General features: G+C 43.2%; 1 protein-coding gene across 1 annotated transcript in view; it reads left to right on the plus strand.

Annotated features, from left to right (window-relative positions):
- The first annotated feature begins 3,643 nt into the window (after positions 1-3,643).
- Positions 3,644-17,841, plus strand: part of LOC141049957 (olfactory receptor 1500-like) — a 53,258-nt gene continuing 39,060 nt past the window's right edge. Inside the window, exon 1 of the mRNA XM_073546799.1 lies at positions 3,644-3,923. Within this exon, the coding sequence (XP_073402900.1) occupies positions 3,644-3,923 (280 nt within the window). The remainder of the gene's footprint in view (positions 3,924-17,841) is intronic.

The raw sequence follows: 17,841 nt of genomic DNA on the forward strand, positions 1-17,841 counted from the left end.
CATTACATGAAGCTGCTGGTGAGGAGATCGCTTTCCCTTTACCCCACCCTTCTGCCCCTGCCACCTCTAGTACACCTGCGGGTACTGGGCGGCAGCGGCAGAGGGGTCAGGAAAAGACTTATGCGCAAGAGTTATTGCATCTGAATGCATCTTTCCAGAACTGTCTAAAAGTCTTGTCAGAGCAAATCTCCGCAGGCTATCAGCAGATCAACTCCAGCATTCTGGAGGTGAAGACACTTCTGCAAACCATGCATTCAGAAGCAAGATCTTCGCCAAACCACACCTTTTTCAGGTCTGTTGTGGAGCGCATGGCAACACTATCTCCTACCCAGCAGATGCATGTAATGCATTTGTGCCACGGTGCTCTACAGCAGGTTACCTCCCAACCTCCACCTCCCACCACTGTAGTTCCTCCACCTGCACCCCCTCCAGCCACTTTCCATCCTCCCCCTCCTATTACATCTGCACCCCCTCCAGCCACTTTCCATCCTCCCCCTCCTATTACATCTGCACCCCCTCCAGCCACTTTCCATCCTCCCCCTCCTATTACATACCAGCAACCTCACCAGTACCAGCAACCTTCCCAGTACCAGCAACCTCCCCAGTACCAGACATCTCCCCACTTCCAGCAACCTGCCCCGTACCAAACTCCTTCCACGTACCAAACTCCTTCCCCGTACCAAACTCCTTCCCCATACAACTTTCCATCAACATCATCTGCTCCTACAGTCCCTGCCCAACCCTCCACTCCACCGCCCACCACCTCTTCTGCCTCCCACATGTCCACCCATTCTGTAGCTTTTTCCACACCATCACCTCTAACTGTTCCTTCCCCACCACGATCCCAGTCCTCTCTCCACACTCCCATTGTCGAAGTGTCCCGCAGCCCCTCCAGCAGTATTTCCACCCCACACTACACCGAGTTATAATGTTTTTTTTGTAATAAAAATGCCCATTTGGTTGGTTTCAAACCTTTATTAAAAAAGTTTTTTTAACTTTAAAAACAGTATACACAAAAAAAAAAATTTTAAATAAAAGTTAAATTATTGTTTACACTGGTTGTCTGTCATTTCTTTCTGCGGCGAAATATGTTTAAAAAAAAGGTTAAATACAGGGTATTTAAAAGGTAAAAAGGTATTCAAAACCAGGTATATAACTGTGGGTAAATTTTAGCTTTTTGCCACAGTTGTGTTCCTGGTTGTGTTTGAAGCAAAGTATTTCACCTAAAAAGTTGTGTTTATTGTTGGTGATTTCCTAACAATGTACACAACTTTTGTTAAAAGGTGAAATACTTTGCATAAAACACAACCAGGTACACACCTGTGGCCTAAAGCTAAAAATAGTGAGACCATGACAAGATAGCCAACTTTGGTTGGCAAAGGTATATACTGTTGGTCCAGAAGGTACACAAGTTTGGTTAGGGCACAAATCTTTCACACTCTGTCATCCTGCCAGTGTACTCTGCCTTGAGGTGACAAAGTATAGTGCAAAATTGTCCCTCATTACTGAAACCGTCACAGAACTTCTAGTGGTAATATTTCCAATGACAACATCCATCTTCGCCAGTAACTTGCTCTTCTCTCCAACCTGCACTTTCTCCTCTACAACCTGTCAAAGAAGGGCTGTAGGAACATGCTATATATAGTTTTCCAGTAGCCAATCCCGTTCGGAAGGCCACAAGGGTCAATTTTAAAAACCAGATCCGGCGTAATCCGTCGAAAAACGGATAGAAAAACGGATGAACCGGATGAGACGGATCCGGTTTTGTCTGTCAAGAACAAGACGGATCCGGCAGAAAACCGGATCCGGCACATCAGGTTTTACAAAACATTTGCCGGATCCGGCATTCCGGCACGACGCCGGATCGCGCCTGACGCCGAAAACCTGATGTGTGAAAGTAGCCTAATAGAAGAACTCACATGGGTTAACGTCATCCGGTGTGTACTGAGGCGGATTCTGTTACCTTACAGAACCGCAATACCGCAGAATATAAATGCCAGTAAATATACCAAAATTAGTCCAAAGTAGTATATATAATATCTGGCACTTCCTAACAATGTCACAACAATAGATTTTCGGATCTATATCGCATGATGAAACCGAAAAACACCAAGAGATCCAGCATAAAAAAAAATATATTTTACTGATAAACATTAAAAAAGTTAAAATAACAAAAATGCCCAGGAGGAGGCACTCAAATGCCAATAAACAATACAGTTACACAAGCAATGCAATAGTCCATGTGAAAATGAATCCTAGGTACAGCATTTGGAAATATACTAGTTATAGTAAAAGGAGTATACCCCCTCCACAAATAAACTAAATATCCCAAAAAAATGTAAACGGTAGAGGCAATCCAACAAATTATACACAACTGTATTAATGACCTCAGTCTCTAAACTAACTATGTCTGTAAGAGCCTAGGAACTTACTACAATGATACCAAGATAAATGAGTCTAAAAAATCCGGAATAGACTGTACCTGTAAGAAGAGGACACTAGTGACTGTGAGCGGCATGACCTCCTCCACCCCAATGCGCGTTTCACACTAGCGTCTTCCCCCTATACTCCTTTTACTATAACTAGTATATTTCCAAATGCTGTACCTAGGATTCATTTTCACATGGACTATTGCATTGCTTGTGTGACTGTATTGTTTATTGGCGTTTGAGTGCCTCCTGCTGGGCAGATTTGTTATGTTAATGTTTATCAATAAAATATGATATTTTATTTTTGGGCTGGATCTCTTCATGTTTTTCGGTTTCATCATATGATATAGATCCGAAAATCTATTGTTGTGACATTGTTAAGAAGTGCCAGATATTATATATACTACTTTGGACTAATTTTGGTAGAATATAAATGCCGTAGGATATTAAGGTCACAGAGCTCGGCAAGTGAGCGCTAGTGAAGAGTCACAGAACTCTGCCCCAAGGACACAGGGTAAAAGTTCCTCTAGGCCTCTAGGCCAGCTAAGTGCACGGCATCGCACGCTGGCTAGCGTGGAGTGCAGACCAAGTGCACAGTGGCATACTGGCAAGCCACTACTCGGCTCTGATGCTAGTCCCCGACTCAGCCTCCTACCTGCACTCTCAGCCTAGGCACTAACTGGCAAGGCTGAACAACACATGCATACCAAGGGTAGGGGTTTCATAATGAGTCATTCACCTGAGACATACAAACATGCATACAACACTCACTCCACATGGTCTATACTAGCGCACAGCTGTGCAGCCATGCAATCTTTTTATAACTGCAGCCTTCTGGGACCTTCCTGATGGCCCAATCCGAGCTGCTTGAGGACCTGAGCATGTGACCTCCGACCTCCAATGAGAAGTCGTCACACGGGCATGCTTAGAAGGCTGCAAGAAGGACTTAGTCCCCAGGACTGCTCGCTGCTGGCTAGTGTGGGTTGTTATAGCTGAACCAGAGATGGCAGCAGCAACTAACCTGACAGCACTAGCCTGACCAAGATTCTGGGATCAACATCTCTGCTGAGTAGCTCCCTCTGTGGTCGAGACTGAATGGGAGACCTCAGGAGGCAAGGCTCAGGATTCCTGCTGTGCAGAGGAAGAAACCCAACGCCTAACACAGGACACCATGACTCCGTAAAGACATTCTACAGAATAACAGCCAAAGCACTATGGCACTATCAAGAGAACCACAGATTTATCATTCGTCAGGATGCCAGCTTAACCATGTCCAAAGCTGGAAGAATAGAGATCTGCTCTATTGCCCATCACTGAACCCATGGAAGCATTTGGGGAAGCCAGGATGGGACCCTCCAGTCACCTGTCCCATTCACATGTTTGAGGAAGCCAGGTTTGGATCCTTAGATCACATGGCCATCATGAATATGTTTGGAGAAGCCAGGTTTGGATACTTCAGTCACCTTGCTCAATGGGGATGCACAGAGAAGCAAGGTTGGGGCCCTGTGGCTAATTGGTCACATGCCTCAATTGACTGTCAGCTTCCTAAGCTTGTCATTGCTTCCTCTCTGTGAGTGCACACCAAAATCGAGGTGCCACTGGTGGGGGCTGTCGGTCCTGGAAAGTCTGAATTTGCAACTGCTCTAATCCCAGCGAGTCAGTGGAGGAGTAAAACTCATTAAATTTGTACCATCTTGGATGTCTTTCTTTGACTGTTCTATACATTATTGTTTGTGGAATAAAGTATTTCCACACTGTTTTACCTTCACCATGTGTTGTCTGAGTTGTATTATGCCACAGGAAAGGAGAGCAGGTGTTCAGTGGGATCAGCTCTGGGCCATGCAGTCTCGGGCCAGCATACGAGAGCACTCACTGACCCTCGTGTCTCCACAGTCCTCTTAATTATGTAAAGGTGAGAGGGATTTTTAGCTGTGCTGTTTATTGCCTACTACTGTGGTCTATTTGGGGTGGCCAGTCTCCTAGACAATGAGTGCAATATTTATAGCTTATTTTATTTTGTATTCGACAATCTGAAGTTATCAAGATGACTGGATCCAGACAGCTTTAGTGGCCCAGTGCCCCTCGGATGCTGAAGAGGCAAAGCTGACTACACTAGTAGCAAGGAAGGAACAACAACCCATTCTTCCTGCTAATCCAAACTGTCCATTATCTGAATCAGGAAGCCACTGAGAGCATTACTTTCCTGAAGAAAGAAGAAATAAGACACACAAGCTGAGCCAGCACTTTTATTTATACATAAGAACTATAGACAACTCTTACACTTAGGCCAATTTTTTCCAATTATTTCTGGAAATTCCCCAAGCGATCATCGCCAGCTCTGTTGAGAATGGATTTCTCTAAGGTTTACTATACCAGCATATAAAATGCAGAATACAAGCCATTGTGCGCCAACTTCACATACGTTAAATCAGCAAACTTTGTTCCAATTCAAACCAAAAAGAAGAATCCTGTAAGTACAACTTTTATTCGGTCTCTAAACACTAAAGAGGAGTGAATCGATGCACATTAGGCAAAATTTTCTCCTGTGTTTGTCGGCACTTTTTGCTTATTATGTTCCTTTAATCTCAGAGTTTAGTTTGTATAAAAGTAGCATTGTGCCTGTCAACTGTAAATTACATTCAGCATTGCACGGTAAGTGTGGAATAGGGAAAAGAAATCGTCAGACATTAAGGGGACACGGGATTAGGGTTTACTGTCCATGAGTATGCTTTGAGACTCTCCAAATATAAAGTCCAGACTTAATTGGCCAAAGGTGGAACCTTCCGTCACTCTCTATACAAGTCTCAACTGCAAATCTGATTGAATTTTTAGAAATGAATGAATGAAACTCATTTAAAATTTTATGAAATTCTCACAATTTACGATTTGATTTGTGCAAATCGCCCAAAACACTTGCTGCATTTTTACACTCTGCAGAAGAATAGAGATGGCAAAACAAAGCCCTGAAAGATTGGATAAATACTACAGACAGGCATGTGCTGCACAATTGAAGCACGGGAGAAGATGAGTGTAGTAGTCTGAGAATAATACGGAGTTTTCAATAACTCAGACATGCAGACAGGGGTTATGGCAGGCACAGCAATAAATGGGCATTCAATCATGTTAAAAGTAAATCTAGACACAAACTTCTGTACAAATGTAACAATCCCCACACTGGCTCACAATATGTAGCCGTCCTGTCACTTTCTCTACATCATATAAGATACAGATTAGTTATTAGAAAAAACGTTTTGACAGTAAGGGTGATCAATAAGTGGAACAGGCTGCCCATAAGGGTGGTGAGTTCTCCGTCAATGGAAGTCTTCAAACACAGGCTGGACAGACATCTGTGTGAGATGGTTTAGTGACTCCTGCATTGAGCAAGGGGATGGACACTATGACCCTTTAGGTCCCTTCCAACTCTACCTTTTTGTGATATAGTCCCCAGTTCAATATGAGAAAATAGAAAATTTTACAATATTTACCAATTATTAACCAGGTATCATGCTGCTGCAATGCAGGTAGGTGCAGGCTCCACTAGATGGCAGTAGAGTGGAAGCAGGAGTTCACCTAAATAGAGCTGGCCTTCAGTGCAGCATTTGAGGCTACCATGGGTGGCAGCAGAGTAGTAAAACAAGCTGGGTCAAATCCTAGACTGTAGCGCAATACCAAAGGAATAAGCAAACTCATGATCAGAGACAGGACAGGGAATCAGTAACGGTCAGGAACGGATAAGCCAAAGGACAAAAGACAGAAGCAGGTCAGGATACAAGACAAGTCAAAACCAGGAAGTCAGCACACTAAAGGAAAATACTGAGTCAAGACGGGAATGGGGGAAAACAGAGACAGGTGTTCTGACAGCAAACATAGCAGGGTCAATCAGAGCAATGAGAGTCAGCTACAGCAGCCGTAGGGAAAAACTATAACTGACATCGCCTACAGGAAGCAGCAGCGATAGATAGCCAACCTGAACCCAGACTTAGGCTTGGAAAGGTTATCTCTTGACAAGACCAGGCTGAGAAAAAGGGAAAACAGGACTTAAAACCTGGTCTGGATCATGACACCTGGATGATATCTGTAATTGTGAACGGGGGCTGCAGGTGCACTGCAAGATGTGGCTGTTCATTGGGCAACATGCTCATTCCCAGTTTGGTATTGTCTCCACAGTCAGCACCCTCATGGCTTTCAGCCAGAGGGGATTCTCCAAATATTCAGGGAGTCGCTGCAATGTATGCACTTATGGAATTGACAGTAGAAAATCATTTTCTCTACCACATGGTGTGAATCACGTCCTAGAATCTTTTATCAATTGTGATTCCCACCATGTGGATTATTGGATTGAATGCTGTTGTGTACGGTCAGGTACATTGGCTGCATGACCAGGAATATCAAGAAGTGAATTGCAAAGCACATAAATAATATTATCAATAAGCACAATCTTATTCAGGTGCCGCCAAGCACTTTACCTCCATCCACAATAGGGATTCATCATGTTTTCTATTCTATGGTATAGAGGGGATGCAGTGTCTGCCCAGAGAGGAGAACCGGCAAAACATTTGGCATTAAGGGAGGCTTTTTGAATTTTGAAATTATATACAAAGTTCCCTAATGGAATGAACTTCAAAAACAATTTATTTTAAATTTATTAAATTAGCTTTCATTATATTTAACCTCCATTTGTGATAATTTGTCTGCTTTTCCTGCTATGTTTTTTTTTCTCTCTGGAATTAGCAGGCAATCAATGGTTAATCAGTGTAGCACACAGCTTTTATTTCTAAATGCAATTATTCATTCCTTTGCATGTGATTGGACTTTACCAGTATATTTGTCCTGTGTTTATTGCAAATCTATATCCTATGACTAAGGTCGCCCACATTGCGCCAGAAACGCATCAGGTTTTACACGGTTTCCTTGGAAGCTTGTTGTTAGTGGCTTGTGAAAAAGCTGGATTTTATCGTTGAATGGTTGTCCCGGATTCCTTCCTATACTTGATATTGAATAAATTTAGGTGTTTTGAAAATGTGGTTTGATTTTCAGTTATTATTTGAATGTCATTAACATGTCTAAACAACTAAATGATTTACAGAATTCCATTTATTTTTCTTATTGGTGTTACCATTTTAAAGTTGAGGAGTGTATATATATATTGTAAGGATGCAGCTGGACAAGTCATGGACGGGAGATATGTGTCACCGAGGTGGGTAGCCTCAGTAATGTGAAGCCCGTGAAAGCAGGCTCCAGCACATATAGTACTGAGAGGAGTTTTCTGGGCATAGATTTTGGGTCTGGGTTTTAGGAATGGCCAGAAGACCTGAGTGGGCCTTGCCATTCCCAAATCTCCACTAGGCTTTGAATGGCCTATTTAAGGCAGCTCGGATGCCTGTGTTTTTTGTGTGTGGTGGAAGGGAAGGACCCTGGTGTTTCTCTCAGCCGGAGCTGGAAATTTGTCTAAACATATGAGCCTGTATTGCTAACAGGACTGTTTATTTTATATTATTCTTTTAATGCAAAAGAAAAGTCATTTATTTTATTTGGAAGATTTATGGACCTAAATAAATCTTCCTGTTTGACTGAACTCTCACAATACAAATTTATAATGTTTGGTTTTGTTTTTTTTTTGTTTTAGCATGCAAATACTCCTGAAATCTAAATCCCTAAATTCATGTATAGTTGACGATGTTATAAAAAGTGAACAGGAGCTGTGGCACTGGAGGAGCAGAGATCTATATCTCTATCTACATAATAATCTATGTCTCCATACATAATGAGATGCATATAAAGCTACAGCGGGGCCAAGAGATCTCTCGAATGACACTTCATGGATCCAAGCAACCCAGATGTGTAAAATGAGGACTTTGAGAACCCTGAATGACATTACAATCTTACGGAAATTGCGTCAAAACATGAATATTCTCTTTTTCTCAAATTACTCAAGCTCTTTCTTTAAAATGGATGACACTAATATAACTACAATAAATCTACTTGGATTTCCAGGTCTTAATCACTTCAGAACTTGGCTTTTTCTTACCTTTCTTATCATTTACATTGGAACGATCTGTGGTAACCTCTTGGTCATTTCACTGGTGTCCTACAGCAGGAGCCTCCATTGCCCCATGTACTTTTTCCTGACACAACTCACTATCTCTGATATTATTGTGGCCTCAGATATTGTCCCATCCATGCTTCACATTATAATGAAGGATGGTGTCACTATTTCCCTTTCACAATGTATCGTACAGTTATACTTCTTTGGATCTTGTGAGGGCTTTGAATGTCTTCTGCTGACAGTGATGGCCTATGACCGATATCTGGCCGTTTGTCACCCTTTGCGCTATGTTTCCATTATGTATCTTGGACTATGTCTCAAGGCTGTCATTATTTGTTGGTTGTCCAGCTTCTCTGTAACATTAATTCAAGCAGTAAATCTCTCCCAATTGCCTTTTGCGCTGTCCAATGTAATTGACCATTTCTTCTGCGATCTTGACCCTATTTTACAATTATCTACGTCAGATATTTTAGTAATTGAAACGCTGGAAATGTATCTGTGTATTCCTGTAGTGGTGTGTCCATTCCTAATCATCATTATCTCATATTCTAAAATTGTCAGTGCGATCCTTAGTATCCGCTCTATCACCGGGAGGCAGAAAGCCTTCACCACCTGCAGCTCCCATTTGATTGTGGTGTCTATATTTTTTGGAACATTAAGTTGTATGTATTTAATTCCAATGAAAGAAAAGTCTGTTCTTCAAAGTAAAATGATTTCTTTATTTTACACTGTGATGACTCCTCTAATAAATCCCATGATTTACTGTCTGAGAAATAAGGACATCAAGGAAGCAATAAGAAAATCATTCCTTCTGTTCTCACCATAGGTTCTAAACCTTGATCTATGTTAGGTGATGTCAGGTAATTTCACATACAATTACACTCCCACCATAACTATTGCAACTCAACAACATCTTCGTTAAAGGAAGAAAATTAAAAATCTTTCAGGAATGACTAGAAGAAAAATGTATGGCTGCCCCCGAATGTCAAAAATGTCTTGGACCTCAATTGGTTAAATAATTAATTATTATTTTGTGTTATGGCTTATGTGAATAAAAATACAAACCAGAGATTCTTAGGCTACTTTCACACATCAGGTTTTCGGCGTCAGGCGCGATCCGGCGTCGTGCCGGAGCGCCGGATCCGGCAAATATTTCGTAAAACCGGATGTGACGGATCCGTTTTTCTGCCGGATCCGTCTTGTTCTTCACAGACAAAACCGGATCCGTCTCATCCGGTTCATCCGTTTTTCTATCCGTTTTTCGACGGATTACGCCGGATCCGGTTTTTAAAATTGACCCTTGTGGCCTTCCGAACGGGATTGGCTACTGGAAAACTATATATAGCATGTTCCTACAGCCCTTCTTTGACAGGTTGGAGAGGAGAAAGTGCAGGTTGGAGAGAAGAGCAAGTTACTGGCGAAGATGGATGTTGTCATTGGAAATATTTTGAAGAATTTGGTGGATTTTACAGCGGAGGCGAATCGTTTGAGGGTGATTGTTCTGGAGAAGGAGAGAGCGAGACAGCAGCGCATCAGGCATCGTAGACGACGTTTGTGGATCCACCCCATCACAGCCAAGAGAATGACGCGTGGGGTCTATTCTACACTCTGCATGGACCTTAGACGAAACCCGGATAAATTTTTTGGATATGTTAGGATGAAAATGGAGAATTTTGATTACTTGGTGGAGCGCATTGCACACCTCATAAGAAAAGCGGACACCTATTGCCGCTTCTCTGTTTCACCCGCAGAGCGTCTGATGGTGACTTTAAGGTAAGCCACATTTATTGGATGTGATCACATCAGAGCACACTTTCACTGCAATCTTGTTGGTGGTAGTTTGTATCTCCAAGTGTTATAGGTCAGTTTTGGTATGTAATGCTGTGATTTAAAACTAATTTATTGTTTTTTAATTCCCCACAGATTTCTTGCAACTGGAGAATCCCTTTCGTCACTGCATTTCCAGTACAGACTCGGGATTTCCACCATATCTGGAATAGTGAAGCACACATGCCGTGCACTGTGGGACTCCTTAGCTGAAGAGTTTTTACCAGAGCCCACAACAGAGAGGTGGATTGAAATTTCAGAAAAGTTTCAACAGATATGTCAGTTTCCCATCTGCTTGGGCGCTGTGGACGGGAAACATATCCGCATTGTAAAGCCAGCCGGATCGGGATCGGAATATTTCAATTACAAGAAATATTTTTCCATTGTCCTCATGGCCATCGCTGACGCGGAATACAAATTTATTGCTGTTGATATTGGGGCCTATGGCCGCTCCAATGACTCTCAAGTTTTCAAACTGTCTGCCATGGGGCGTAAACTGTATGGAAACACCTTCCAGTTCCCACCCCCTAGACCGCTGCCGCAAACATCTGGTCCACCTATGCCATTTGTCTGTGTAGGGGATGAAGCCTTCCAGCTGTCAGAACACCTTTTGAAACCGTACTCTAGCAGAGGATTGACAAGACCAAAACGCATTTTTAATTACCGCCTCACAAGAGCAAGAAGAATGGTTGAATGTACCTTTGGTATTCTGACAGCCAAATGGCGGGTCCTATTGACTGCGATCAACCTCAAGACAGAAACTGTGGACGAGGTGATCAAAGCGTGCGTGGTACTCCACAATTTTGTTATCTGCAAGGAACCCATTTCCATTGAGGACACCTCTGAAGAAACCACCTTGCAAGATTACCATGACATTACCACTAGAAGTTCTGTGACTGTTTCAGTAATGAGGGACAATTTTGCACTATACTTTATGTCACCTCAAGGCAGAGTACACTGGCAGGATGACAGAGTGTGAAAGATTTGTGCCCTTAACCAAACTTGTGTACCTTCTGTACCAACAGTATATACCTTTGCCAACCAAAGTTGGCTATCTTGTCATGGTCTTACTATTTTTACCTTTAGGCCACAGGTGTGTACCTGGTTGTGTTTTATGCAAAGTATTTCACCTTTTAACAAAAGTTGTGTACATTGTTAGGAAATCACCAACAATAAACACAACTTTTTAGGTGAAATACTTTGCTTCAAACACAACCAGGAACACAACTGTGGCAAAAAGGTCAAATTTACCCACAGTTATATACCAGGTTTTGAATACCTTTTGACCTTTGAAATTATTTAACCTTTTTTTGTAAACATATTTCGCCGCAGAAAGAAATGACAGACAACCATTGTAAAAGTAATTTAACTTTTATTTAAATTTTTTTTTTTTTTGTAAAATGTTTTTAAAGTTAAAAAAACTTTTTGAATAAATGTTTGAAAACAAACAAATGGGCATTTTTATTAAAAAAAAACATTACAACTCGGTGTAGTGTGGGGTGGAAATACTGCTGGAGGGGCTGCGGGACACTTCGACAATGGGAGTGTGGAGAGAGGACTGGGATCGTGGTGGGGAAGGAACAGTTAGAGGTGAAGGTGTGGAAAAAGCTACAGAATGGGTGGACATGTGGGAGGCAGAAAAGGTGGTGGGCGGTGGAGTGGAGGGTTGGGCAGGGACTGTAGGAGCAGATGATGTTGATGGCAAGTTGTATGGGGAAGGAGTTTGGTACAGGGAAGGAGTTTGGTACGGGGCAGGTTGCTGGAAGTGGGGAGATGTCTGGTACTGGGGAGGTTGCTAGTACTGGGGAGTTTGCTGGTACTGGGGAGTTTGCTGGTACTGGGGAGGTTGCTGGTACTGGGGAGGTTGCTGGTACTGGGGAGGTGGCTGGTGCTGGGGAGGTGGATGGTATGTAATAGGAGGGGGAGGATGGAAAGTGGCTGGAGGGGGTGCAGGTGGAGGAACTACTGTGGTGGGAGGAGGAGGTTGGGAGGTAACGTGCTGGAGAGCACTGTGGCATGAATGCATTACATGCATCTGCTGGGTAGGAGAGAGCGTTTCCATGCGCTCCACAACAGACCTGAAAAAGGTGTGGTTTGGCGAAGATCTTGCTTCTGAATGCATGGTTTGCAGAAGTGTCTTCACCTCTAGAATGCTGGAGTTGATCTGCTGAAAGCCTGCGGAGATTTGCTCTGACAAGACTTTTAGACAGTTCTGGAAAGATGCATTCAGATGCAAGAACTCTGGCGCATAACTCTTTTCCTGACCCCTCTGCCGCTGCCGCCCAGTACCCGCAGGTGTACTAGAGGTGGCAGGGGCAGAAGGGTGGGGTAAAGGGAAAGCGATCTCCTCACCAGCAGCTTCATGTAATGTAGGCGGCCACGATGCTCCTGTGCTGGTGGATGGGACAGATGGGTCGAATGTGTGGGAAGGCTGGGAAGGTGCAGATGTACCGGGGCGGTCGAAGTGTCCCTCGGTGCCGGTCTCCTCAGGGATCGCCTCAGAAGGGTCCAATCGTGCAGGCTCCCGAGTGCTGCTCACCGTGCTGTGGAATAAAGAGAAAAAAAAACAATTAAAATAGTGACATGGTATGGCCCTGGCTGAAAAAAAAAAGTTACATCTAAACATTTTTTTGTCACATGTGGTGTGTAATATTTACCTTCTGGTGACCATTGTATCCCGGAGGAACGACAGGGCTCGTGCGTACTTGTACTTGCTCCTGCGTCCTCCAGATCCACTCGGGGCCCGCATCTCTTTATTGAACTCCTTCTTGAAACGATCCCTCACAGACCGCCACCGCTTCACAATTCTCTCCCCTGAAACGAGAAAGGACAAAGTGGTTAGTATACAACATCAGTGTTTCCCAAACTCCAGTCCTCATGGTCCCCAGGGGTCATGTTTTCAGGATTTCCAAAGTAAATAGAAATCCTGAACACATGATCCGTGGGGACCATGAGGACTGGAGTTCGGGAAACACTGGTTTAAATCAAGCAACCGGTACTGTATATACTTACGCTCTTTAATCTGGGCCCGAGCATCGAGGTCCTCCCAGCGGTCCACAAGGAGCGAACAGATTTCCTCCCAGAGTCGTCGGGTAACGATAAGGTCAGCATGGCGGCGGTCAGCCATATTCCATAGCGGCTCCCTTTCTCTGACGAGATCGATGAGGTGGTCCACATTAATACCTCCATCCTCACTGTCAGAGTCGGGAGCACGCTGTGAAGGCTGTTAAAGAAAAAGACAAAAATAACATAATTAGCCTCCACAAAAGAAATGAAATAAAAAGTGCAAAAAAACAAAGCAAAAATATTTATACTTACACGCTGGTGACCGCCGCGTTGCTGTCGCCGACGACCCTGGGAGGCACTGCGAGGACCTCTTGGCTGAGCACCAGATTGGGAAGACTAGAGAAGAAAACAAAAAATGTTATGTCTTTGGATGTAGGCATTTGTTTGCTGTGTGTGGTCTGCAGAACATTGTTTTCTATGTGTTGTGTGTAGTGTGATGTTGTGTTTCTGCGTTTGATGCAAAAATCTTACCAATTGTGAGCCCACTCCAGGTGTCTGTCCACCCCTTCCTTCTTCTTCTGGGAGCTCCTCTTCATCTTGTGATTCCTGTTTTGAAATAAAAGGCAATGAATACACATATATTACAGAGAAGATGGATTTTGGAAATAAAAACTTACCGTCAAACGCTGACGATGCGAGGGAGGGCTCCCAGAAGAAGATGTGCCGTCTTCCTGCTGGCCAGACTCCATGGCTGTGGGTGGTGTTACTGCTGCTGCCATTGCTGCTGCTGCTGCTGCATCTCTTGGGCGGCTGTTGAATAAAGAGAAACAAAGGGCCAATGAATATCTTGATATTCCATGGCCCTAGTTTGGAGGAATGGGGGATTTGATAATTACCATCTCTCATCTGCTGCTGGACTCCCCTCCCGTTGTTCAGCATGCTGCTCCAATTGGGGTGGTGGTGGTGCTGATGGTGCTGCTGCAGATGTCTCCTGCCTTCTCCTGCACCTGGTTCTTGTCTTGGGTGGCATGTTGGGTGTGGCTGAGGGTCCCACTGTCTTGCTTTTATATATGTGTCTTGTGGGCAGAGCTACTGAGCATGCTCAGACCAAAAAAACCGGATCCGGCCACCGGATCCGGCTGTCGCCGGATCAGGCGCATTGCAGCGCTCATAGGCTTTCATTGTGTGAAAAAGCCGGACACGCCGGATCCGGCGTGTCCGGCTTTTTCGCCGGAGACAAAAAACGTTACAGTAGCCGTTTTTTCCAGACGCCGGATCACGTCACATTGCCGGATCCGGCGAAAATCGGATGAAATGCATGGCCATCCGGCTCGATCCGGCTCTAATGCAAGTCAATGGGGGGAAAACCGGATCCGGCATTGCATTTCGCCGGATCCTGTTTTTGTCAAAAGCGCCGGATCGCGCCTGACGGCGAAAACCTGATGTGTGAAAGAGGCCTTACCCTTTCTACTGAAAGCAATCCTCAGCATGTATAAAGCTACATTATTAACTCCCCTCACACGGTCTCTGACAACAACCTTCTTACTTTTTCCATTATTATTTGTCCCTTCAGTCCTGGAACTTTTACATAAGGCACGCACATCCTACTCACCATCAATACTCAGCAGCTTATCAAAACATTTCAGTCATCACTCCTTGCTCAGTCCTAAAGTGCAAGTGCCTGCCGCCAACCCCAATGATGTGAACATGGCCTCTTAAAAAAAGAACCTGACAATATCCAGCTAGACCTTTTTTTTTTTAAAACCCATATAGCATGTATTCCCTTACATCCTGCACTTTATCAAGTTGAGTTTCTGCTTCTGAACTGGTCATATAGGAAGTCATCAGAGTTCTTATTTCTTCTCGCCCTACTACTTGCTTCAGTGACCACATTCCTTCAACTCTTCCTGCCGTGCCTCTCTAGATCTTTCATTACCCAAGAAACTAAAATATTTAACCCTACTCCTTCTTCTGACATCTGTCTCTCTTAATCCAAGAATATTTAGAATTGAGAGTCCTCAGTGGTTGATGCCTTTTGATGGCTAACTGAAAAGATGGTAACACATTGCAAGCTTTCGAGACTACTCAGGTCTCTTCATCAGTCTAGCCTGATGAACACACCTGAGTAGTCTCGAAATCTTGCAATTTGTTACCATCTTTTCAGTTAGCCATTAAAAGGTATCAACCACTGAGGACTCTCAATTCTGAATATTCTTCTATCTACTGGCTAACACGGTACAAAGATACTGTATATATCTTTCCTGTCTCTTAATTCAAGCATGCCATCGTAAAGCCAGTTCAAAAAAATAACAATCCTTGACCGGAACTGTTCTGACTAGTGTTGAGCATTCCGATACCGCAAGTATCGGGTATCGGCCGATACTTGCTGTATCGGAATTCCGATACCGACTTCCGATATTTTTTCAATATCGGAATTCGGCATCGGAATCGGAAGTTCAGTTGATTGACGGCCTGACGTCATCATGATGCGCGGTGTGTGCGCATCATGATGCGCCGTCATTTCGGGCCTTCCGGGGGTCTCTGCCGGCCTGCCGGGGGGCTGTGCCGGCCTGCCGGGGGGCTGTGTGGACTGCCCGGGGTCTCTGCCGGCCTGCCGGGGGGCTGTGCCGGCCTGCCGGGGGGCTGTGCACCCTGTGGGGGTCTGTACCGGCCTGCCGGGGGGCTGTGCCGGCCTGCCGGGGGGCTGTGCTGATGTCCGGGGGTCTGTGCAAGCATCGTCCGATGGGACTACAAGTCCCATCGGGCGATGCCTGCTACCATGACAGTGATTGACACATTAGCCAATGATGGGACAGTAGTAGTCCCATCATCCGGCTAATGTGTTAAATGTTAAAAAAAAAAAAAAAAAAAAAAAAAAAAAAAAAATACTACATACATACTACATGCTACATACATACTACATATATACTACATACATACTACATACATACTACATACATACTACATGCACGCTACATACATACTACATATATACTACATACATACTACATACATACTGCATGCTACATACATACTACATACATACTACATATATACTACATGCATGCTACATACATACTACATGCTACATGCATGCTACATACATACTACATACATGCTACATATATACTACATACATACTACATATATACTACATGCATGCTACATATATACTACATACATACTACATATATACTACATGCATGCTACATATATACTACATACATACTACATATATACTACATACATGCTACATATATACTACATACATACTACATATATACTACATACATGCTACATACATACTACATACATACTACATATATACTACATGCATGCTACATATATACTACATGCTACATACATACCACATACATACTACATACATGCTACATATATACTACATGCATGCTACATACATACTACATATATACTACATGCATGCTACATACATACTACATGCTACATGCATGCTACATACATACTACATACATACTACATGCTACATACATACCACATATATACTACATACATACAATACATTCATACAATACATACATAGACATACAGTACATATAACATAGAGTAACATACTTACCAATACTTGTCACATTGTTCCCCGAAGCCATTGTCTTTCCGGAATAAATATTAACATAACAAACCACAAAAATACTCACCCACGATCCGAAGCAGTCCACGAGTGTGTCCCACGACGATCTTGGGTAGAGAACTGCAGCATCAGATGATGCTGCCGTTCTCTACGGGCTGCAGGAATCCAATGACGGAAGGTAGGTATCCTTCCGCACTGTATTCCTCCGCCACTTAAAAAAAAAAAAGTCCCTAGTCTCACTTTATGCCATTGCTGTGTGGGAAATTCCCACACAGCAATGGCATAAAGTGAGACTAGGGACTTTTTTTTTTTTAAGTGGCGGAGGAATACAGTGCGGAAGGATACCTACCTTCCGTCATTGGATTCCTGCAGCCCGTAGAGAACGGCAGCATCAGCTGATGCTGCAGTTCTCTACCCAAGATCGTCGTGGGACACACTCGTGGACTGCTTCGGATCGTGGGTGAGTATTTTTGTGGTTTGTTATGTTAATATTTATTCCGTAGACGACAATGGCTTCGGGGAACAATGTGACAAGTATTGGTAAGTATGTTACTCTATGTTATATGTACTGTATGTCTATGTATGTATTGTATGAATGTATTGTATGTATGTAGTATATATGTGGTATGTATGTAGCATGTAGTATGTATGTAGTATGTATGTAGCATGCATGTATCATGTAGTATGTATGTAGCATGCATGTAGTATATATGTAGTATGTATGTAGTATATATGTAGTATGTATGTAGTATGTATGTAGCATGCATGTAGCATGTAGTATGTATGTGGTATGTATGTAGTATATATGTAGTATGTATGTAGTATATATGTAGTATGTATGTAGTATGTATGTAGCATGCATGTAGCATGTAGTATGTATGTGGTATGTATGTAGTATATATGTAGTATGTATGTAGTATATA

This window comes from Dendrobates tinctorius, unplaced genomic scaffold (assembly GCF_039654945.1).
Source record: "Dendrobates tinctorius isolate UK_male_01 unplaced genomic scaffold, ASM3965494v1 ptg000151l, whole genome shotgun sequence".
In the NCBI taxonomy this organism is placed as follows: Eukaryota; Metazoa; Chordata; class Amphibia; order Anura; family Dendrobatidae; genus Dendrobates; species Dendrobates tinctorius.